Source organism: Microcaecilia unicolor, chromosome 9, assembly GCF_901765095.1.
Source record: "Microcaecilia unicolor chromosome 9, aMicUni1.1, whole genome shotgun sequence".
In the NCBI taxonomy this organism is placed as follows: Eukaryota; Metazoa; Chordata; class Amphibia; order Gymnophiona; family Siphonopidae; genus Microcaecilia; species Microcaecilia unicolor.
In genome coordinates, this window is record NC_044039.1 from 3,482,609 (window position 1) to 3,507,474 (window position 24,866).

A 24,866-nucleotide genomic window follows, 5' to 3' on the forward strand; every position below is an offset into this window, starting at 1 on the left:
CCACAGCAGACCCCCTGGGGGAGGCTGGTTTCCAGTGCTTCAGACCTTTGGGTCAGGCTGTTCTGTAGGATGTCTGTACAGTTGAATGGATCCCAAGGGGGGAGGTTCATAATTAGATGAGAAATTAGCCTTTGATATGCTAAGTGCAGTTCTCTGATCATGAGTCACGGCCAAAGCAAGCAAGTCAGCCCAGAGAAAGCAGACAGATGCCTCTGGTATAAGATTCGTGACACATCTGTACCTCCACCCTGTTACAGCAGTTTCTCTTCTTACCTCTTAACAGTTCTAGTATTGTCCCTAGGGTCCTTCCACTGCCCTCCCTCCCACCCAGTCTTTCAGATAAGTATAGCTGAGCCAACTGGTGCCAAAAGAAGGGTAAAGATTTTCGAGCATAACCCTTGCTGGACAGCTACCAGGTGTCCCGGTACAAGTAACAGAACAGGAGGGGCAGCTGTCATCCCCCCCCCCCCCCCACCTCCAGGGCTCCAGTGATGCTGTTTCAGCAACCAGGGTTAGGTGCAAATGACTTAAGCAGAAACTGAACCCAGACGTGAAGCTGGCTTCAAAGAGTTAACGTCTGTAGTACAGAAACAGAAAATGATGCCACATAAAGACCATATGACCTATCCAATCTGCTTCTTTACTACTACTACTACTACTTATCATTTCTAAAGCGCTACTAGACGTACACAGCGCTGTACACTTGAACATGAAGAGACAGTCCCCTGCTCGACAGAGCTTACAGTCTAATTAGGCCAGACAAACAGGACAAATAAGGGATAAGGACAAAGAGTAGCAAGATTCCGGAATCCCAAAGAATACTACTACTTATCATTTCTATAGCGCTACTAGACGTACACAGCACTGTACACTTGAACATGAACAGACAGTCCCTGCTTGACAGAGCTTACAATCTAATTAGGCCAGACAAACAGGACAAATAAGGGATAAGGACAAAGAGTAGCAAGATTCCGGAATCCCAAAGAGTAGCAAAGATTCCGGAATCCCAAAGAATACTATTACTACTACTTATCATTTCTATAGCGCTACTAGACGTACACAGCACTGTACACTTGAACATGAACAGACAGTCCCTGCTTGACAGAGCTTACAATCTAATTAGGACAGACAAACAGGACAAATAAGAGATAAGGGAATATTAAAGTGAGGATGATAAAATAAGGGTTCTGAACAAGTGAACAAGGGTTAGGAGTTAAAAGCAGCATCAAAAAGGTGGGCTTTTAGCCTAGATTTGAAGACGGTCAGAGATGGAGCTTGATGTACCGGCTCATGAAGCTCCGCTATCCTTTTCTCTCTGCCAGTGGCATACCTCGCTTGCTTGCCACCTGGGGCAGGTCACTGCTGTGTTCCTCCTTCCCCCCCGAGGTGTGTCAACCCCACCCCCAAAGTGCATCACACCCCCAAAATGTGCATCACCCTTCCTCCTAGCAAGGCACTCCTCTGGTCCCCTACCCCGGAACAGAAGTAACGTCAGAGGGGCAGGGGACCGGCGGAGCCGACAGCCACACGAGTGCTTCATGCACCCCCTTGTTGCCCGCACCCTAATGGTAATGAGATGCAAATATAGATGCGCTCATAACGTTGAGCATTGAGTTTGGCGGGAGGATTGTGCTTGGCGCACGCGCAGAAGAATTCCACGGTAAGCTCGTTTAGCTAGCGCTATAGAAATGCTAAATAGTAGTAGTAGTAGTAGACACAGACGCCAATCTATGTTATCACTTTGGGCATTTTGGGGGGTGGGGGGTTAGCATATATGCTTATATTTAGATGCCAATATGTGTTTTCTCTTGGGTCTGTGTTTCTCATGACCAGCGCGTAAGAGCTCGCACAGGCTTCCTTCTGCTTCCAAAAGCAATCAAAACTGGCAGATTTTGCAGAAAGAATCATGAGAGAAGCCTGAGAATCATGTGAAATACAACACCCTAATGCCAGCTCCGACCTGGTGTTATTTTTTTGCAGCGCTAAGGCAGTTTTGTTTCAGGCGCTCTTTTCTGAGCGTTGGGAAGGAATAGAAAATGACCTCATTTACATGAACTTGACTACATTAGCGTGCTACTTGCATTGTTTGTCTGCGCGCTCATTTGCTCCTATGGTCCGGCCTCTGAACATTCTGCGCAGGTAAATGCGGTGCTAATATGGCGTTAGTGGCCTCTAGCGCCCGCGTTTTCTTTTGAGCATCGAGGCCTTAGTGTTTGACAAGTCCCCTCTCAGTGTATTACCATACTCGGGTAGAGTCCCTGACCCAATGACAAATTCCACCCCAGTAGACCTTGCAGTCTGGCCCCCTTCCCACCAATATGCTTTGCCACCGTAATGAAAACCTCCATTCGGTGAAATAACAACATGTTGTCATCAGGGGCGTCGCTGCTATGGGGCCATGGGGGCCAGGGCCCTCGTAGATTTGGCCCTGGACCCCCTACCATTGACCCCCCCCCCGCCCGCTCGCCTGCCTGCTTGCTCACTGTCGCCTACCTGGGCTGGCGGGGACCCCATCCTCCGCCAGCCGAAGTCTTCTTCCTTCCTTTCAGGTTTCTGAGTCTGACGTCCTGCACGTTACTTCGGCTGGTGGGGGATGGGGTCCCTGCCAGCCCAAGTAGGCGACGGCGAGCGAGCAGGCAGGGGGGTCGAGAGGGTCAGCGGGGGGGGGGGGGTGTCGGCGATGATGATGGTGGCGGCGGTGCCAGGGGGGGCTAAAATGTGCCCCCTCACCTCGGCTCTGGCCCCCACTACCGCTGAAGGTCAGATACGTCCCTGGTTGTCATGTCTACTCTTTCTAGATTTGCTGAGGGCGCTGATCAGGGTCTCACTGTACAAGTTAACCTGGCTGAAGAATGTTCTGGGTGCTTTTGTATGTCCAAGAACAGAAAACAAGATTCCAATTATGGAATGTTGACCGTTAACATCTGAAAAGAAAAACCAGGGCTGGAACTGGGAACAGTATGAACGTAGTTCCTGCAGGCAGGCTCTGCTACGTTTACCATTTTAAAGAGAGCCAGGATGGCTCAGAATTGGCCCTGGTCTTTGTCCTTCGCTTCCAAACCAGTAACTCCATAAAAAACATAAGTGTTGCCATACTGGGACAGATCGAAGGTCCATCAAACCCAGCATCTTGTTTCCAACAGTGGCCAATCCAGGTCACAAATACCTGGCAGAAACTCAAATAGTAGCAACATTCCATGTAGAACCCCAAAGAATAGCAAGATTCTAGAATTCTAAAGAATAACAAGATTCCATGCAGAATTTGAAAGAGTAGCAAGATTCCATTCAGAATCCCAAGTACATAAGTGTTGCCATACTGGGAAAGACCAAAGGTCCATCAAGCCCAGCATCCTGTTTCCAACAGTGGCCAATCCAGGTCACAAATACCTGGCAAAGATCCCAAAAAAGTACAAAACATGTTATGCTGTTTATCCCAGAAATAGTGGATTTTCCCCAAGTCCATTTAATAATGGTCTATGGACTTTTCTTTTAGGAAGATAGCTAAAACTTTTTTAAACCCCGCTAAGCTAACTGCTTTTACTACATTCCCTGGCAACGGATTCCAGAGTTTAATTACACGTTGAGTGAAGAAATATTTTCTCAGATTTGTTTTAAATTTACTACTTTGTAGCTTTACTGTGTGCCCCTTAGTCCTAGTATTTCTGGAAAGAGTAAACAAGTGAGTCATGTCTACCTGTTCCATTCCACTCATTATTTTATAGACCTCTATCATATCTCCCCCCAGCCATCTTTTCTCCTAGCCACTTTAGCCTTTCCTCATAGGGAAGTCGTCCCATCCCCTTTATCATTTTTGTCGCCCTTCTCTGTACCTTTTCTAATTCCACTATACCTTTTTTGAGACGTGGTGACCAGAATTGTACACATTATTCGAGGTGAGGTCGACGCACCATGGAGCAATACAAAAGCAAGTTTATTAAGGGCTTTCTATCCTGCCCACCAATCAGACTATCTGGGTGGTTTATCAGCACCGTGATAAGAAGGTCCCAAAGCCAATGGAAGAAGCCCCACTTTAGCAAAAGTCCTGTCTAGCACGCTGACGAAGATGACCAGCGACACTCCCTGGGTAACGTCTGGTCTGATTAGGCATGACATCAGCAAAGGGGCATGATACCATCTGTATCGGTCACATTATCCCATACTTGTGGTATGTCCTGGAGTGTAGCGTGTACGATAAGAACATGGGCCAGCTCCTTGGAATAGGGTAAAAGGGTTGTGCATTTGATACACTGTCTTTCTATGGTACAAACAAAGCAGTTTTCATATATAAAGAGGGGTTGGTGGTTGAGAGGCTAGGATGGGAGAGGGCAGACTTATACGGGGTCTGTGCCGGAGCCAGTGATGGGAGGCGGGGAATAGTGCTGGACAGACTTATACGATCTGTGCCCTGAAAAAGACAGGTACAAATCAAGGTAAGGTATACACATATGAGTTTATCGTGGGCAGACTAGATGGACCGTGCAGGTCTTTTTCTGCCGTCATCTACTATGTTACTATGATACAATTTAGCTGTAAGTTTCTGCAAACACAAGTGCACAATTGGAACGGATGGGTGAGAGGCCATTATGAAACTTTTCCTTCCTGCCTTTGTGGAGCTGCTGAAGATGTAACTGGGTTACAAGGGGACTTGCAGAGATGATTTGCACCTCTTCCTGCTTCCTTTGATGTACTTACAGCTGTAGGAACAGGACTTGCATCTCACGGGGATCCATTACTCTAAATATGTTATTTGAGGAGAGGGTGGGGTGGGGGTGCAGGGACCCACAGTGCTGCAAACGTCGGAAATGTTCCGGAAGTGGAGCAACTAGCGAGAGCGCCCCCCCCCCCCCCAGCAGCAGATATTCGACCGTTCACTTGTCTATTAGATTGTAAGCTCTTTGAGCAGGGACTGTCTCTCTTTGTTAAATTGTACAGCGCTGCATAACCCTAGTAGCGCTCTAGAAATGTTAAGTAGTAGTAGTAGTAGTACTTGGCTCACTTTCCCCCCTTAGTGTGAAGAGGTTCAGTCTTTGGTAACCAGAGCTGATACTGTGATGTCATAATGCCTCATTCCACCAATGCCTAAGAGCCAACCTCATCAGTGATGTCACAATGGCTCGACTGTCCTATACTTGGCCCCCCCTTAGTGTGAAGAGTTTCAGTCTCTGGTATCCAGAGCTGAGATTGTGATGTCATAATGCCTCATTCCACCAATGTCTAAGAGCCAACCTCATCAGTGATGTCACAATGGCTTGATTGTCCTATATTTGTCTCACTCTTTATTAGATTGTAAGCTCCTTTGAGTAGGGACCGTCCTTCCTTGTTAATTTGTACAGCGCTGCGTAACCCTAGTAGCGCTCTAGAAATGTTAAGTAGTAGTAGTAGTAGTACTTGGCTCACTTTCCCCCCTTAGTGTGAAGAGTTTCAGTCTCTGGTATCCAGAGCTGAGATTGTGATGTCATAATGCCTCATTCCACCAATGCCTAAGAGCCAACCTCATCAGTGATGTCACAAAAGCTTGATTGTCCTGTACTTGGCTCACTCTTATCTATTAGATTGTAAGCTCTTTGAGCAGGGACTGTCTCTCTTTGTTAAATTGTACAGCGCTGCGTAACCCTAGTGGCGCTCTAGAAATGTTAAGTAGTAGTAGTAGTATATTTGACTGGTGATTCCACTTTATTTAAGGGAATGACAGAGCCAGCCATACCACTGAGTTACTTCCACACATGGCTCAACTTTTCAGCCCCCTACTGACACATGCAACAAAGGTCTCAATCCCTCCTCATTTCCCCACAAAGGGTCCCTGGGGGATAAATGAATCCCAGGCACCTCTGGACCTTTTTGACTGTGATGTGAACTCTAACCTTAATTATCACTGGGGATTTGTAGTTAAAAGGTTTGTGTACAAGTTCAAACAGACAGATTGGGACGTTTGACACCTTTTGACAGATGTGTAAGGCGATATGTGATTCTGTTCGTTCGCATGTTAACAGTCCATTCAGGAATGAAATAGCTGGCTGTGCTTGGGGACACGACTTACATAAGTATATAAGTAATGCCATACTGGGAAAAGACCAAGGGTCCATCGAGCCCAGCATCTTGTCCACGACAGCGGCCAATCCAGGCCAAGGGCACCTGGCAAGCTTCCCAAACGTACAAACATTCTATACATGTTATTCCTGGGATTTTGGATTTTTCCAAGTCCGTTTAATAGCGGTTTATGGACTTGTCCTTTAGGAAACCGTCCAACCCCTTTTTAAACTCTGCTAAGCTAACCGCCTTCACCACGTTCTCCGGCAACGAATTCCAGAGTTTAATTATGCGTTGGGTGAAGAAAAATTTTCTCTGATTTGTTTTAAATTTACTACACTGTAGTTTCATTGCATGCCCCCTAGTCCTAGTATTTTTGGAAAGCGTGAACAGACGCTTCACATCCACCTGTTCCACTCCACTCATTATTTTATATACCTCTATCATGTCTCCCCTCAGCCGTCTCTTCTCCAAGCTGAATAGCCCTAGCCTCCTTAGTCTTTCTTCATAGGGACTTCAGCTAAGTCATGGGAGGAGAAGCCTAGATTATATCACTCCTTTATTTCGGAAATATCATTGGCTTCCGATCAGACAAAGAATTATTCATAAACTTTTAACCCTCATTTTTAAAGCTTTCCAGGTAGGTCTCCCGTTGTACCTGTCTAATCTTACCATTCTGTATTCACCATCGCACTTACTTCGTTCCATAAAAGACTTTCGTTTGATCCGTCCCAACCCTAAACAAGCTATTCTGGAATCCACTAGATATTTTATTCTGCTTCACCTTTTTCATTGTAATTCTGTGCCAGAGCGGGAGGCAGGACTGGTGGTTGGGAAGTGAGGATAGTGCTGGGCAGACTTATATGGTCTGTGCCAGAGCTGGTGGTTGGGAGGCGGGGCTGGTGCTTGTGAGGCGGGGCTAGTGCTGGGCAGACTTATACGGTCTGTGCCAGAGCCGGTGGTTGGGAGGCGGGGCTGGTGGTTGGGAGGCGGGGATAGTGCTGGGCAGACTTATACGGTCTGTGCCCTGAAGAGGACAGGTACAAATCAAAGTAAGGTATACACAAAAAGTAGCACATATGAGTTATCTTGTTGGGCAGACTGGATGGACCGTGCAGGTCTTTTTCTGCCGTCATCTACTATGTTACTTTGTTACTATAGTACATGCACTGATTCCCACCAGTCTTGTGGGTAGAGAATTCCCATAAGGCTCAGCCAGATCCAGCCAGGACTGCCCTGGGAATTTTCTCTCTGTGCCTCTAATTATTTATTTATTGGGATTTATTAACCGCCTTTGTGAAGACATCTACTTGTCTATGGTGAGGCGAGAGCTTCCTGCGCCATCACGGTTCCATGCGGGGGCATCTGCAGTCCCACTGAGCACCCAGATCCCAGAGGGTGGGGAACAGTTTCCCACAAATATTTCGGGGGGGGGGGGGGGGTTCTCAATTCCTGTTATTCCTTTTCCTCTTTGGAAACAGTATTACAGTCCAGAAATTTCACTGGTTTGGCAAAGTCGGACACAAGTGGAAGCTACGTGCACAGAATATTTCTCAAGTGAAAATTCCACCACAAAAATAATTAAATGTTAATGTTTAGAAAACAGGACAAAGGTTAGAAATCTGCCTCTCCTTGGGGCCTACTCATTGTACTTTGATATCCATCTCTGTATACAGGCCTGCCATTTTCTGGGTTTATGGACCACTGTCATCTAATCCTGGTTACCTCACAGCCAGTCGGGTTTTCTGTATATCCACAATGAATAGTCATGAGCTATTTACATGTATTAGAGACGCAGTGCGATACTCTTGTTACATGGAATTGAGACAAGTTGTACCAGCACCATTAAGATTTTTCCTGGGATACCCTATCTGGTGTCAGTTCACGTGAAGAGTCGAATATACATTAAAAAACAAAATCTAAATAATTTTATGCTGGTAAGCACAAAAGTTTATAGTTCAACTGTTTTGCTTCAATTCAAGACATCCCAGTCCCTCAGTTATGTTTCGGACATCCCGGGCAACCTGTGCTGGATTACACTGGACCATCCCAATCCTGTCTTTGGTTTTTAAGATAGTCACAATGGGTGAGCACAGCTGCCAAAGGGCCCCAATTTGAGATTTTTAGGACATGCCCCTAGCCCCACCCACTGTGTTTCCTGGCTCCGACCCCAGCACCCCTCAATTACAAGCCGCCTCCCCCTCCAGCAGCAAGAGATGCCTTAATTAAACCCAGTGCATCTTTTCTAGCAACAAAGGTGCCAGTACCCAAATGCTAGGCCACCCTTCAGGGGTGGAGTGATCACTGAGGGACCCACCCTACAATAGCCAGCCCCCCCCCCCCCCCCCCCAACCATTCACAGAATCTATGACAAGGCAGAATTGGTGTGTAGAGCCTGAGCTCTTTCATTAAAACTTGGGGTCCTTGGGTCAATTTTAGCAGACAATGGAAAAGGTGCCGGTACTCAGTACCCCCAAGTACCCCCTCAAAAAAAGCCCTGATTAAACGTCTCCTACTGGCCAAGAATTGCAGCTCTTATGAGACTGGTCTTATTAACACATCTCCTGAAGGAGGGGGAGGCGGCTGAGCGGGGGGGGGGGGGGGGGCGGGGGTTCTTGGCTCCCCAGTGGGAGTGCAGAGATGACCCCTAGCAACAGGTCTGAGTGAGTGTGCAGGAGAGAAGTTCACATACAGGACACTTTGTTCACAATGAACTGGCCCCTCCTCAATTAAGCCCCCCCCCCCCCCCTCGACTGTGCCTCCAGTATCAGGCCAGAAAGAATTCAAAGCATTTCTTTTCTCTGTAGTTGGTCCCAGCTCAGCTGCAAGTCTGATCCTCTGAACACTCAAGAGATCTGCACAAGATCTGGCACCAGCATGTAAAAACCAACAGAGGCCCTAGGTGGGGCGGGAACCCTCTGCCATGGTGCAGGAATCTCAAGCACCTCTCTGCTACGCCCTCTGCCCAAGTGTCCAGCTGCTCAAACATGTTCAACAAAAAAAACCCAGAGAGACATGCATCTGAATTTTCTGCCGACTTCCTGCCAGATTCTCTAGAATGAGGTCTCTGTGAAAAGTCTTACAGAGGAAACAGGGCACAGCAGCCCAGCTAAGACTCCGTTCTCGAGGCTCTGTCTACGCTCATAACCCTCTCAATCTGTTGCTTCAATACGTGCTTCCAGTACAGGGCTGATTCACTTCAAGGGTGTGCCAAAAATTCTGCCAAGCCAAGAAAGATCCCTGGCCAGGTAGATGCAGGAGTCAGCTGAGCCTGTCACGGATAGCATGTCCCTCACGTACAGACTCCACGTAGGTCAGTGCCCTAGAAATTATGAAGCATTACAAATTGTGTCAATACATTAGCATAACTGCAAGCAAATGCTAGAGAAGAGGGGGGGGGGAAGCAAATACGAGGCTAAATGAAATAAAAAAAAACCTTAACTTGTGCCTGCTCCATTCGTGTCCCTACTGTGCCACAGCACCCCCTGTATTCCAGAACACCCAAACTCCCTGCCACAGTGCCCCTCCCCCCCTGCATTCCAGAACCTCCAACCTCCCTGCCACAGTGCCCCTCCCCCCTCGCATTCCAGAACCCCTAAGCTCCCCAGCTCTGCCACCTGTGGCACAGTGGCAGAGCCACGGAGGTTGGAGGTTCTGGAATGCAGGGGGGGCTGTGGTACAGTAGCAGAGCCGGGGAGGTCTGGGGTTCTGGAATGCTAGGAGTGCTGTGGAACGGTGGCAGAGCTGGGGAGGTTGGGGAGTTCTGGAATGTGTGGTGGGGAGGGACACTGTGGCACAGTGGCAAAGCCACGGAGGTTGGAGGTTCTGGAATGCAGGGGGGGCTGTGGTACAGTGGCAGAGCCGGGGAGGTCTGGGGTTCTGGAATGCTAGGAGTGCTGTGGAACGGTGGCAGAGATGGGGAGGTTGGGGAGTTCTGGAATGTGTGGTGGGGAGGGACACTGTGGCACAGTGGCAGAGCCACGGAGATTGGAGGTTCTGGAATGCAGGGGGGGCTGTGGTACAGTGGCAGAGCCGGGGAGGTTGGGTAGTTCTGGAATGTGTGGTGGGGAGGGACACTGTGGCACAGTGGCAGAGCCACGGAGGTTGGAGGTTCTGGAATGCAGGGGGGGCTGTGGAACGGTGGCAGAGCTGGGGAATGCTGGTCTGTGGATAGAGTGATGCAGCACCTGCACCTCTGCTGCCACAAATGCAGACTCACGTGCACCTGCGCCTGTTGTGCTCTCCCACAATTTTTTGCACATGGTTCACTCTGCTTAGTGCATCAGGGAACAATTGTTTTCTTTTACACATGCGTCAGGAAACCCTGCACTGCTTTCTGCATTATCACAGGCTGTAAAATCTTTTTTGTTATGTACACTGGGGGGTAATTCTGAAATGGTTGCCGAAATGTAGGTGCTAGGTCGCTGCGCCCTGAGCACGAACTCTCTCTCGGCAATCGTGTGCATTTACACACCAACATTTAGGTACATCCATTTCTGTCATGTCAATGGCTGGTGTAAATGAGCAGAAAAACATGACAGTTTTTCTAGAATCTTAGTGTGTAACTGCTGGACACGCCTCTGACCCGCCCATTCCCCCTCCCATAGCCACGCCCCCTCATAGTTACACGATTGTGATTGTGTAATTACATGGGTAACTGCAAATTAGTGTTAATTAGTGCAAATTAACGCCAATGGAGTGGAGGAATAGCCTAGTGGTTAGCGCAGCGGACTTTGATCCCGGGGAACTGGGTTCGATTCATGTGACTCTGGGCAAGTCATTTAACTCTTCATTGCCCCAAGTACAAATAACTACCTGTATATACTACGTAAACCACTTTGAATGTAGTTGCAAAAAAAAAAAAAAAAACACAGAAAGGCAGTATATCAAGTCCCATTCCCCAGTTATTGGTTACTGGCTAATTAACTTGCATGCATAACTGCCCATATTCTGTAACCTGCATGTAAAATTTGTGCACAAGATTATAGAATGGGGCAGATTAAGATTTGTTAATGAGAGATGCAAATGAGGTGGAGGTTCTGTGGAGAATGTTATCACCAATCAGAGTGACTCAACCTATGGAGCAGGTGAGACACTGCTTCAAAATCCTAGAGAGACAGATGCCAGAGTGGGATTTTGGCGTCCTTTACCACCAGTGCCCTGAGTCAGCACTTCACCTGGTCCAGCAGGAGGGGAGGACTTGAGAGAGAGGGGGAGATACTGGATCACACTAGACGTGAAAGGAGAGATGAAAGATTGCTGGGTGGGGGAGCATGGCGCCAAAGCAAAAGTTGGCTCAGAGTGCCAGTCCCTTGAGCCGGCCCTGTCACCAGTTATAATTACTTCTGTGACATAGCTAAAGTTGTGTGTCAGTGTCTGCAAAGCACCGTTATGTGTACTGTTTCACTAAACCATTAGATGAGCTGTTTGTATAACCCCTATAAACGCCAATTTCACGTTAACACTGTAATCAGGCCAGTTTATATAGACACTTGAAAATAACGTGAACACGCTTGAGTATACAGGGCCTTAAAAGGGTAAACAGAGCAGGAGGGATTGATTTCAGAGCACTTCTGTCCGGGGGAGAAGGCTCAGATCAGTCACCTGCCTCTATCCCATCCCTGCATGAGATGCAAGGGCAGCAGGCCTCTTAGTTGCCCTGGATTAAAGATGCAGCATCCACAGGGCCAACTCCTGCTTCGTCTATTGAGAACGAAGACGCTGTTACGAGAAGAGAGGGAGATCAGTGACATTATCAATTGCCCTCTGGAAATCCAGATTCTCTGTATCAACTGCTTGCCCTTGTTCTTATTCTTAAAAGAATTCTAACAGTGCAAAGAGATGCAATTTGCCAAATCTCTGCTGGCTCTTTCCCATAAGCCATGTTTGTCAACATATCCTGTAATTCTGATACGAGGGTGTTGAGTTTACCTCGGAGACTCTTGTACATAGAATGTTCTAGAACAATCTTGGTTCTAAGCTCTAGAGCAGAACTTCCCAAACCTTTCCCGGGGACCCCAAAGACAGTCAGGTTTTCAGCAGATCCATACGGAATATGCATAGCGTAAAATCTGCATTTGCCGAAATATCCAGTGCATGCAGATGAATGTGGTAGAACGTCAAACATCACCAAAGCAAAGAGGACAGAGAAGGGCAGATGAAAATGATAAAGGGAATGGGACACCTTCCCTATGAAGAAAAGCTAAAAGGCTCTTCAATGGAGAAGAGACGGCTGAGGGGAGAGGCATATAAAATATTGAGTGGAGTGGAACAGGTAGAGGTGAATCGCTTGTTTACTCTTTCCAAAATACAACTAAGTATTAATTTTAAACAAATTGGAGAAAATATTTCTTCACACAACGTTAAATTAACATCTGGAATTCATTGTCAGAGAATGTGGTACAAGCAGTTAGCTTAGCAGGATTTAAAAAATGGTTTGGACAAGTTCCTTAAAAAACAAAATAATAAAACAAGTCCAAAAGCCATTCTTAAAATGGATTTGGGAAAATCCACTGCTTGTTTCTAGGATGAGCAGTATAAAATATATTTTACTTTTCTGGGATCTTGTCAGGTACTTGTGACCTGGATTGGCCACTTTTGGAGACAAGATACTGGGCTTGACGGACCTCTGGTCTGTCCTAACATGGCAATGCTTATGTTCTTATGATACCCCCATAAAACTAATGGCCAGCAGATAAAAAAAAAAAGTCTTAGAAAGTTTTTTAATGTGCACCTTAGTAGGCTGAGGAATCGTTTCCTGGAGGATGCCGTCAAGGTGACCAATGTAGTGAGATTCAAAAGTGATTTGGACAAGTACAGGAGCAAAAGTCCAAAAAACAATTAACCAACTAGACTTGGGAGCACCAGCCCTGGAAATTACGGAAAACAGATGTGTATTTTGGGATCTGCCAGGCAATACTCTGGGCTTGATGGACCTTTAGCCCGGAGTTTCTTATGTGGATATCTTGTAAACTTGACTGGCCGTAGGGTCTCCAGGACAGGTTTGTGAAGCTAGACCTTCAAGGACTTAGGTTCCCTATAAACTTGTCTTGTTTGAAGAGCTTTTTATGGGTAATGGGATAAAACATAAGTGATCATCTTCTGAAGGTTTTCTGTTTATACTCATTACCTCATCCAGTCAGGGCTCAAAACAACAAGAGGGAGATTCATGAATTCATGAGTCCATAGTACTTATAAGACGGCTCCAGCCAGTAGAAAACTTTTCTGGCATTTGGGCATTACATGAGAGCAAGAAATATCCTCCAAGGTCCTTCATCTCCACAGATAGTCACACCTATGCCTCTACCACCAACGGTATCAACCACCAGTTAACGACATGAAAACAAGAACCTCTATGCAGAAATAATGAAGCCTGTTTTCTGAAACACTCCTTTGTGGATCAAAAACACCCTTGTGGGGATCAGAGTAACTACAGACAAAAGTTAGTGATGACGGGGTCCCATGCTGACATAGTGATTTCTTACACCTTCTCGGCTTTACGGCTAACGGAAGCTGAGAGGGCCATGAAACCAGAGAAAGCATTGCTTGTGGACTGCTTTCCAGCTTAAGGGGCGGATGAAATACGTCTGGTTCTCTCTCTCAGAAGATAACCAAGCATTGGTCCATGATAAAAGATAGTTTCTTCAAAACAGCATCAGAAGACTGAGAAACCAGCTAGAAGATATGGAAAAATTCAAATGTCATCCTCGGAGCCAGGCAATCAACCGTCACTCAACAGTCATGCCGAGGACATGCTCCAGAAGTGGTACATCCTAGCACAGAAAGGGTGCAGTGTAGGCTGAAAAAAGTAATCACAATTCCACATGAAGATAGGTATGGCTGTGCCCGGGAATTCTGGATGGCTGGCGGTAAGGACTAGGAGAACCTGTTTGCTTTTAGTTCTCTGAACAGAACGTAGTAACATGAATTGGCCCGAACCTACAGCTGCTATCAGTTGTGATATTTTGTTGGTCTTGCATGCAGGTACCTGTGTGGTCTCGAAGTTATGTACAACTTATTTGCTGGACTTTTAAAGTTATCACAAGCCAGACTCCAGTTACCTCAAAGTTCAGCTAGGCTATCTGATCTCCACATTAACCAGTAAGGAGAAAGAGGGGACGACAGCTGCTTTTGGTACACAGGCCACCCTGCTTTCTCTGAGCTGAAAGACAGCATATTCAAAACCTGGAGGCCTACCCAAGGCAGAAGCCTGGATGGTTGTTTACAAGTGGAAAATTTTCTCTCATCACCTCATACTTTTGAGGACATCATGTGATTTTGCTCTTTCCATGGGGATGTACATGATTTAACAAGCTGAACTCATGACAGGCAGGAAGAATGTGCCAGTCCCTGACTTTACAAAAAGAGAAAGGATTAGAAGACACTTCCTGAGCTGAAAGCTTTGTCCAATATAAACAGTGATGTTAGCCGGAGAGGGCGAGTGTTCGAGCAGTATTCATACACCCCAAAATCAGTGCCCATTCTCTAAGGAGATTCACAGGACACAAAACTTTCCAGCTGCGCTTAACTGACAGCCATAAAAAGTGGACTCCCACATCTGGAATTAATGAACCGGAAAAGGCTGAATGGATAACGCAGGAGCACGCACACATAAAGTCATACTTGAATGGCTTTCAGATCATGTGGGAAGGGGTTGTGCTTTATACCCAGGGGATCTTTAAGTTCATTTTCAAAAGAAACTGTACCCCAACTTTCCCTGTGTAGATTTATGGTCAGCAAGGCCTGTGGACATTTTCCTGCTTTGTAGCAGGTGCAGAATACACAATCCAGTATGTTCCCTAATTTCCCCCACCCCTCCCCGTAGTGACAAGTATATCCACTGTAAAATGGTGCCAAGCAGAGAAGGACAATCAGCCTGGGGACTTTGGAACTTCTCAGTAACCCAGGCAAGTTCCTTTGAACCATGGCACAACTCTTAAACAGGCCCCACACATCTGTGTACCACCACGTATGTATATGTCGTATGTACAGAGATAATCCTGACATTATACACACACAATGTGATGAGTGTGGTTCCTTTCCTTTTGCCCAGTGGATCCTTGAACTAGGGCAGACCATTGTTAATGATGGACCTGCTGTATTTGCAAAGAACTCGCTACATGGCTGGATATTACTACTACTACTACTTAACATTTCTAGAGCGCTACTAGGGTTACGCAGCGCTGTACAGTTTAACAATGAAGGACAGTCCCTGCTCAAAGGAGCTTACAATCGAAAGGACGAAATGTCAAGTTGGGGCAGTCTAGATTTCCTGAATAGAGGTATGGTGGTCAGGTGCTGAAGGCGACATTGAAGAGGTGGGTTTTGAGCAAGGATTTGAAGATGGGCAGGGAGGGGGCCTGGCGAATGGGCTCAGGGAGTTTATTCCAAGCATGGGGTGAGGCGAGGCAGAAAGGGCGGAGCCTGGAGTTGGCGGTGGTGGAGAAGGGTACTGAAAGGAGGGATTTGTCTTGAGAGCGGAGGTTACGGGTAGGAACTTAGGGGGAGATGAGGGTAGAGAGTTAGGGAGGGGCTGCAGATCGAGTGCATTTGTAGGTTAGTAGGAGAAGCTTAACTGTATGCGGTACCTAATCGGAAGCCAGTGAAGTGACTTGAGGAGAGGGGTGTTATGAGTATATCGGTCCAGGCGGAAATAAGATGTGCAGCAGAGTTCTGAATGGACTGAAGGGGGGATAGGTGGCTAAGTGGGAGGCCAGTGAGGAGTAGGTTGCAGTAGTCAAGGCGAGAGGTAATGAGAGAGTGGATGAGAGTTCGGGTGGTGTGCTCAGAGAGGAAAGGGCGAATTTTACTAATGCTATAGAGGAAGAAGCGACAGGTCTTGGCTATCTGCTGGATATGCGCAGAGAAGGAGAGAGAGGAGTCGAAGATGACTCCGAGGTTGCAGGCATGGATATGTAGAACTTCTCCGCTTTGTTTTACTGCACCTAAACGGAGGTTGGTGGCTTGTATTTCATTTGTTAGCACACTGCTAGGCATTCCATGGTTGCACTGCGTGTTGTGTTTCTTAGAGAAGCAGGTTTGGGAGCAGGCCTAGCGGTTGTGATCAGGCCTCCAGAGGAACAGCAAGGACCAACACTTCAACGTAAAACGGACACACGGATTGGGTCTCCTCCCCGCAGGAGTATAAGCAAGAGAGCCCTGGCAGGGAGGGAAGAAGGGCCAGACTGCCCAGATGTCTTAGGAAACTCCACGTTTTAAAAACTCCAGAGGAACAAGGCAAGAGAAAAGCAGAATTGTAAAGAACAGGAGCGAGTGATTGAAAATGTTCCGCATCAGAAGACAGGAACTAGAGTCCGGACTCCAGCAGAACAGGCCTCAGAGCACCTCAGCTCATCCAGTCTTGGGAGATATCCAGGTACTAAGCAGATCTGATCCTGTTTGAGTTGTGTGGGGGTGGGGGGGGGGTGGTAGCAACCAGAGAAGCCCAGCTGTTGTGGGTTGAAGGCAGTGTCATACAAAAATAGAGAGCTCGGAGAGATTGGTATGACGGCAAATCGCTCAGTCTTTAACAACCAGTAACACCGCTGTGGACACACTCCTAGTTTTTCCTAAGGCCACACAGGCTTGAATGACCTGCATTTCATGGGGTGGGCTTGGTGGGTGCATCTGATGCCAGAGCAGATGGGGTTTTGTTTTTTTGATATGGTAAACTTTGGACCTAAAACTGGCCTTTCTAACTGAAAATTTCCAAGCTTTTCAACAGATTATTATGCTAACCAAAGCACTGCCACTGGAGACCATCACTAAACTCTGCTCCTCTACCCAAGGACTGAAGAGTGGTCAATGTAACACCAATTCTTGAAAAGAGCTGTAAGGATGATCTGGCAATTTACAAACCAGTGGGTTTATGTTGGTGCTGAGTGAATAGTAAAAGCCATTGTCAAGAAGAAGATTACAGGGTATATAGACAGACATGACTTATGCGGAAAGTGTCAGTAAGGGTTTGGCAAAGGATACATCTTAGCACTTTTTCTAGAATGCTTTGAAGCACGTGGACCACAACAAGCTAGCTGATATAGAGGATCCGCATTTCCAGAAGGCAGCTGATAATGTCACTTATGAGAGACCTTCTCAGGAAGTTAAGGTCATAGGATAAGAGACAATGTTCAACTGTAGATAAGAAACAGTAAGAATAAGGGGTCAGCTTCCCCAATGAGAAAGGTAAACAGAGGTTCTTTATAAATGATCTGGAGAGGGAAGTGACACAACATTATTCAAAGTTAAATCATGAGTGGATTGTAAAAGTTGCAGGGGAGGGGGGGGGGGGGGGGCCATGCTAGACTGGGTATCTAAATAGCAGATGACTTTTAAGTGGGGAAAGTGGAAAAGGATCATTCCCCTTTCCCCTCTCCTACTACCATGGGCATGGTGTACTCCAGGGATTTTCCCCGTTTTGTGTACACGGGGGGGCATTTGAATACTTTATCCGTCTAGTCCTATCTGTACACAGGAGTCAGCCCCCAAGAAAAACCATCATCTGCTTAGTGTTGGGAATTATTCAGAAAGGAATATAAAATCAAATAATGTTTCTGTATAGATTCCGTGGTGTGATCACACCTTGAATACAGACCAGACTTCTCATCACCCAGGAGAAAGAGCGTAAAAAGATTCAGAGAAGGGCAAGAACCTTGGCAGCTGCCACAGCCTATGTTGCATTGGTCCTTATTCTGAATTCCTCAGGACCCTTTCTAATAGTATGAGAACTGGAGGGGGGCACTCCATGAAGCTACCTGGTAGCACCTTTAAAACAAAATTCTAGAAAGGATTTTGTCACCCAATGTTGACAAATTATCAAGGCTAGTGACGTAACTGGTTGAAAAAAAGCCTTGGACAAGTTCCTGGAATTGTTCCATTAACGCTCAGGAATCCACAGGGATCAGCACCTCTGCTTCTGCTGGTGACGAACAGGAATTCCGGTGACCACTGAGACATGACAGTGAGTGTGAGATGCCCATTGATACGTTTCAAGATGGCTATGATAAAAAGGATTCAACCCTTGGCTTTGGACGGTTTACAACTGAGGAGTTATTTACCAGTGCTACTACAGAGGCCAACGCAAGAGATAATGAATACAGAAAAAAATATTTAAGACACTTAGGGGACATTTTACTAAGCCGCATAAGCATCTATGCGCACCCAATGCGCGCCAAAATGGAGTTACCGCCCTGCTACTGCGTGGCTCTTGCAGTAATTTCATTTTTGGTGTGCGTCTGATACGCACATCCGAAAAGTAATTTTTATTTTTGGACACGCATATCGGCATTTGACGCACGTAGGTCATTACCGCCCGGTTACCGCGTGAGACTTTACTGCTAGGTCAATGGCTGGCGGGAAGGTCTCAGACCCAAAATGGATGCGTGGCAATTTTCATTTTGCCGCACGTCCATTTTCAGCAAAAATTTTAAACAGGCATTTTTTGCAGGTGCGCTGAAAAATGATTCTGCCGGCACCCAAAACATGTGCCTACTACCCCAGGCACACCTTAGTAAAAGGACCCCTTACTAAATAACCACGTCTTTAATAGATTTTATGGTTTATAATGTTCCACTAGCGATTTCATCTTTGACCTTTTATACATCTGAGGCTCATGTGTCTAGATTTCAATGGTGCTGATAACCATTTCAAAATAAATCATGTACCGGAACTGGAAGTGGTAACATATGCACCCCAGCAGTGACTGTTGTGACGAGGAACTGTCTGTTCACTTGTCACGGAGCCACGACAGGGTTCAAATTGTGTGGCTTTTGTTTCCACATTCACATCAGGGAAACCAGAATGCAGTAATTTTCTTTGACGTGGTGTGAGAACTACAATTCCCAGAAACCAACAGGGAATGAGGTCAGCAGGAGCAGGCTCAGTTGCAGCAATTAAGAGACTGGGGTCTAGCTGGCAGGAGCTCCGGGCTCACTGAGAAGGAGAGAGATGAGAAAACAGACTGTGAGAGAGGAGGGCAGGAATGAACCCTGGGCTGAGGTCCAGTGGCGTAGCCACAGGTGGGCTGGGGTGGGCCAGGGCCCACCCACATAGGGCTCAGGCCCACCCAACAGTAATACACATTTAGCAGTAGCTGGTGGGGACCCCAGTCTCTGCCAGCTGAAGACTTCCCCCTGATGGTAATGAAAACACTACTCTCCATGATACCGGCACCTGCGCATTCTCAGTTTTCAGCGCCTGCCTGCTGCAGACTGCCAAGGTGGAAAGAAGCGTTTTCCCGCCAGCTGAGATATTTTTTTGGTGGGGTGGAGAACACTTGGTGCCCACCCACTTCTTGCCTAGGCCCACCCAAAATCTGCTGTCTGGCTACGCCCCTGCTGAGGTCCCAAAAGATCCTGACAAGTTAAGCTTATCTGCTCTGTGTTAAGGTTTGCTTGCCTAGGTTTGGAAGGTAAAGGAGAGGAACCTTGTTGTGAGGCAAAGCCAGTTTATGTAACTCGCTGGGAAAAGTTTAAAACCCAGCAGGGCCTGATGTTAGCTGTGTGGAGGAAAGGTTTAAAACCCCAGGATTCTAGTATGTTATTGCCTTTGTTCTTTGGCGGTATTTGCTCGCTTGAATGAAAAGGAGAAGAGTCAGGTTTAAAGTTTTAAAAAAGGTTTGGACAGCTTCCTAAAGGAAAAGTCCATAGACCATTATTAAACGGACTTGGGAAAATCCACTATTTCTGGGATAAGCAGTATAAAATGTTTTGTACTTTTTTGGGATCTTGCCGGGTATTTGTGACCTGGATTGTGACAGGATGCTGGGCTCGATGGACCTTTGGTCTGTCCCAGTATGGCAATACTTATCTAGGTTCATTTACCAGTTTATGAGAACCTTAATAAAAGATAAATCTTCTGTTACACACTGTGCAATGGGAGTTGGTTTGAAGAGGGCTCAGGCTGCACACAACACAGCAAGCACAATTCTCTCCATAAGAGCAGACTGGCCAGGTTGGGCTCTTGAGGCAAAGCATCCGTCAGGATGGCTGGCGAGACCAGGGAACAGGCACTAGGGTGACCCCTGGTGGTGACAGGGCTTATGTATTATGAGGTATGTTAGAACCTTTCTCACACCTGATCTGCACCAGAAACACTGGAGTTTTCCATGTCACTTTTTGTAGACAGGGTGTTGTGTGCAAGATTAATTTCCCCATTATTGGAGAGAAAACAATGCCACGATTTAACACATTTACAATCCTTACACTGGGGAGAAACTTCTTAAGTGTGATAGCTGACCCTACTGACCCCACATGCAGCTGCTGGATACACAGAATCCCCAGGGCACACTTGTCAGTAATTGGCGTGAAACAGGCCCATCACACTTGCTGCTGGCTTCAGCAACACATACATTGTGGTTTTACTCAGCTTTCTTGTCATCTGATCACTCTGAAACATTAAAGCAGCCTTGTGGAGCCTGCAAAACATCCCCACCGTCCAGTCCAAAACAAGAAAACTAACTAGAATTGTGTCCTGTAGAACTCGGACCCACAAACCTTGTTCTGTTGGAGATTAAGAGCTGGAAGAGCCTCAGTCGATCTGTTATCACCACCCTTGCCTGCTTACTAGAAAGAAAGCATGCAGCTAGTTGGTAGAGAAGGCATTTGGATGATGGACATTTTGGGAGCGAGAGAGGCACATCCCCCCTCCCAATACACACGCCTTGTGAGTTGCAGGTCGATTAGGGCTCCATTTACTAAGCCGCAGTATTGATTCTTGGCCCATTTAATTCCTACGGGCTTTGTCGCATTTGCTGCGTGGGAATCGCTACCGCAGCTTAGTAAATAGAGGCCTTAATTTGCAGTAGCATTGTTTTGACCGGTTTTAGGTATTTTTTCATTCTTATGGCTGGTCCACTGGCTCAATGCCAAGCCTGAATGACATGGGGAAGGACCTAGCGAAGCTAGAGAAATGGACTGATATTTGGCAACTAAGGTTTAATCCCCGAAAATGCAGGGTCATGCACTTGGGTCGTAAAATTCTGAGGGAAGAGTACAGTACAGGGGGTGAAGTGCTTCAGTGTGCAAAGGAAGAGCGGGACTTGGGGGTGATTGTGTCTGATGACCTTAAAGCTTCCAAACAGGTAGAAAAAGCAATGGTCAAAGCCAGAAGGATGCTTGGGTGCATAAAGAGAGGCATGGCCAGCAGGAAAAAGGAGGTGATAGTGCCGTTGTATAAGTCTCTGGTGAGGCCTCATTGGGAGTACTGCGTGCAGTTCTGGAGACCGCACCTACGGAAAGATATAAACAGGATGTTGTCGGTCCAGAGGGTGGCTACGAAATTAGTAAGCGGTCTTGAATGCAAAAATTATAGGGACAGGCTTATGAACCTCAACATGTATACGCTGGAAGAGAGGAGGGAGAGAAGAGACATGGTAGAAACGTTTAAATATCTCAAGGGCATTTATGTACAGGAAGAGAGCCTTTTTCAAATGAAGGAGAGCTCTGGAACGAGGGGACAAATGACAAAGTTAAGAGGGAATAGGCTTAGGAGTTACCTAAGGAAGTATTACTTCACAGAAAGGGTGGTGGAGACGTGGAATGGCCTCCCGGTGGAGGTGGTGGAGTCCAGGACTGTTCCAGAATTTTAAAAGGCATGGGATAAGCATGTGGGATTGCTTAGGAACAGGAAGAATTAGGGGTTACAGAGGATGGCCAGACTGGATGGGTCATTTGGCCTTTATCTGCCGTCATGTTTCTATGTTTCTAAAAGAATTAGCGTTCGTCCTGTTAGGGGATGGGTCAGCTCTCTACCCCTGTGAAGGGAAAAGAAATAGGTTTCCCAGGTCTTAAGAGCTGCTCTGCATTTTTGGTACAGATCTTATGAAAGAAGAGAACGCATGTTCGGAAAATGCTGGGTATAAGGAAAAACACACACTGCCAGGTTTCACAGCTGCACAAGGAAGGGGTTAACTACAAAGGTTCTAATCCCAAGTCATGAGGGACCCACTGAAGTAGTGCTGTGGTTAAACCTCCTGGAATCACCGCATTTTGCATTAAGGGGAAAGGGAAATGGGACTTGATATACTGCCTTTCTGTGGTTTTTGCAACTACATTTAAAGTAGGTTGTATGGTATATACAGGTTCTTCTTTGTACCTGGGGCAATGGAGGGTTAAGTGACTTGCCCAGAGTCACAAGGAGCTGCAGTGGGAATTGAACCCAGTTCCCCAGAATCAAAGCCCACTGCACTAACCACTAGGCTACTCCTCCACTCATTCCACCAATAAGAGCCAACCTCATCAGTGATGTCACAATGGCTTGACTGCCCAATACTTGGCTCACTTCTGATATTGTGATGTCATAAGGGAAAGGGAAATGGGACTTGATATACTGCCTTTCTGAGGTTTTTGCAACTACATTCAAAGTGGTTTACATACTATATACAGTTACTTATTTGTACCAGGGGCAATGGAGGGTTAAGTGACTTGCCCAGAGTCACAAGGAGCTGCAGTGGGAATCGAACCCAGTTCCCCAGGATCAAAGTCCACTGCACTAACCACTAGGCTACTCCTCCTCCATTAACTGGAGTGATGCTACAAATTCCAACATATAAGCAGGTGCAAATGAAAAAACAGTCACCAGAGCAGCCTTTGGAATATCCCTGGTGAAGTGGAGCTCTGGAAATGGAGGGGAACATGAAATTCTGACCGAAATCAAGTCCTCCCAAGAGCACAGGGTGGGGGTTGGGGGAGTCCTGTAGAGGCACCAGCCCCAGTCTGTGTCTATCACTCCATGCAGCAGGCACAGAATCTTATTCCTGGGGGGATTTTGCACAGGGTCCATGAGGCAGCAGCGATTTTTGCACTGCCCACCCCCACCCCATCGACTGCCACAAGAGGAGGGCTGCGGTTGCATATTAATAACCACATTGTCTTGTGCCACCCACAGGACTGTGTGATGTCCTGTGTGGTTCAATTCAGCAGTCAGAGTGGCAAAGAAAAAGCAGCAGCCTTCTGTGTCCACCCCGGGGGGGGGGGGGGGGGGGGGCAGAGAAAGCTGGGGCTTGATCGTGCCTGGTGTGAGAGTTTAAGCTTGATGAAGGGTTCAGCCTACTGAGGAGCTGAGCTTTTGTAACAGGGGACTTAGATCGATAGACACACACTTTTACACTTTTTGCACACAATCCCCCACCCTCTCCAGGTAGCATCTGCACAAGCAAACAGTTCTGAAGCACTTTAGAGCACCGTGTTTGGGTTTTCACAAACATCCAGAAAGTCAGAGCAGGAGAGCGCTTTCAAGTCCAGGTTTGAGAGGACAACACCTCGAAACAACAAGAAAAGGAAACCTTGGCTAAGTCACTGGATCTGCAGTGGGAACTAGAAACCCGTCCTTCCGCCTAAATGACAGTAAAGAGACCCCTTCAGCACCCCCCTCCCTTCTTCCTCTGGGACCCAGGCTTTTCCTAGAACATTCTGGAGGTCACTCAGCTCCAACTTGATCTCACCAATTTCCTTTCCTCTCTCCAAGCCTGAGGTTATCCATCTAACGCTTCCAACAACAGCAAAGGACAGATGCAGAGTCCAAAACCTTCCTGTATTTAAGGGTGGCAGGTGCTGCCTGCTCAGTCTTCTATACTGGAAAAAAAAACACCCCATCCAGTTCCTCCCCTCTCCCTGGTGGCTGTGGCCAGAATTTCAGTCCTCTCCTGATCTTCTGTTTTACATATGATTTAACCTCTAACCAAGCAACAGAAAGGCTGCAGCAGGGCTGTGGTACCCTAGTCTGGGGATTGGCAGGTCCAAGCTTGCAGTTCTGCTGGATTCATTATTCCCAGGGAACATTTTCTAGAATTGTGGAAGTTTGTAAGGAAGGAACACTGCTAGTTGGGAGATATCAGCCGGAGATCGGAGTTCACTGCCTCACTTGGATGTTGTTACCCGAACCTTTTGGGGTCAGAGAAGTCAGGTGCCGCTGAGGGTTCGGGGCCAGCAGATAATTTGGGAGCTTAAAAATTAACTGTGGCGTGCAAGTGTTATAATCAAACTTCCATAACTTACTAACTTTGCATTCAAAAAGTCTCATGGAGTGGAGAAGTGGCTGAGACCCAGGTTCAAATCCCGCCCCCCTGGGGTAAGTCACTTACAGTCCACCCTTCCCGCCCCATTGCTTCAGGTAAAAGCGTATATTTGTGAACCCTCTGGATCTCACTTTAAGGTACAAAAGAGGAAGGAGTTAAGTCCCAAAACTGGGGTTTCCGCTCATCATTCCCTCCGACTAGTCTCGATCCTTTTGCAGGATCACAAGGAGCCGCACTGGGACTGGAACCCACTTCCCAGGCCACACAACGTTCGAAAAGCGCTTTGTAAACTTAGCTGACTTGAGAAGGTGCAAGTGAGGGGCTTCTCGGATCTGCATCCAGGACCCCAAGGGGAGAGGAGAGGAAGGGGAGGGGGGGACCTGTGTTAGTTAGTTTGACCTACCTATATCCGAGTTGCAGAAAGCCTCCTGGGGGTGGCTGGGCGAGCACGTGCAGGCGTCCACTAGCCACCCCAAGTCCCAGCTGCCGAGCAGCAGCACTACGAGGCTGAGCCACCGAGACATCCCGATCGCGCTTCTGGTCCTGGTCCTGCTGATGCTACCGCCCGATCTGCCCGCTCGCACCGAATCTCCCCGTTCCTGCCCTCCGCAGCCCTTTACTAGCTCCTGCCCACGTGCGTCCCCCTGGGTGGTGGCAGCAGCAGCCCGACTCCGCCCCGGGGCCAATCGCCCAGCAGCATGACCTCATCGCCTAAGGGGAGGGGAGGGGGCGGTGGTCCGATCCGGATTAGTCATCGCGGGGTCCCTGTCTACTACTGCGCCGAGTGCATTGCGCGTGCAAACCCCATCCACATGGGGTTAGAGAATCG

General features: G+C 47.3%; 2 protein-coding genes across 3 annotated transcripts in view; one reads left to right on the forward strand and one right to left on the reverse strand.

Moving 5' to 3' along the window:
- TIMP3 (TIMP metallopeptidase inhibitor 3) overlaps nt 1–24,649 on the reverse strand; it is a 44,567-nt gene extending 19,918 nt beyond the window's left edge. Inside the window, exon 1 of the mRNA XM_030215176.1 lies at nt 24,441–24,649. Within this exon, the coding sequence (XP_030071036.1) occupies nt 24,441–24,561 (121 nt within the window). The 5' untranslated portion in view covers nt 24,562–24,649. The remainder of the gene's footprint in view (nt 1–24,440) is intronic.
- The window catches only part of SYN3 (synapsin III), a 198,976-nt gene that overhangs the window by 67,445 nt on the left and 106,665 nt on the right, over nt 1–24,866 (forward strand). The window lies entirely within an intron of this gene.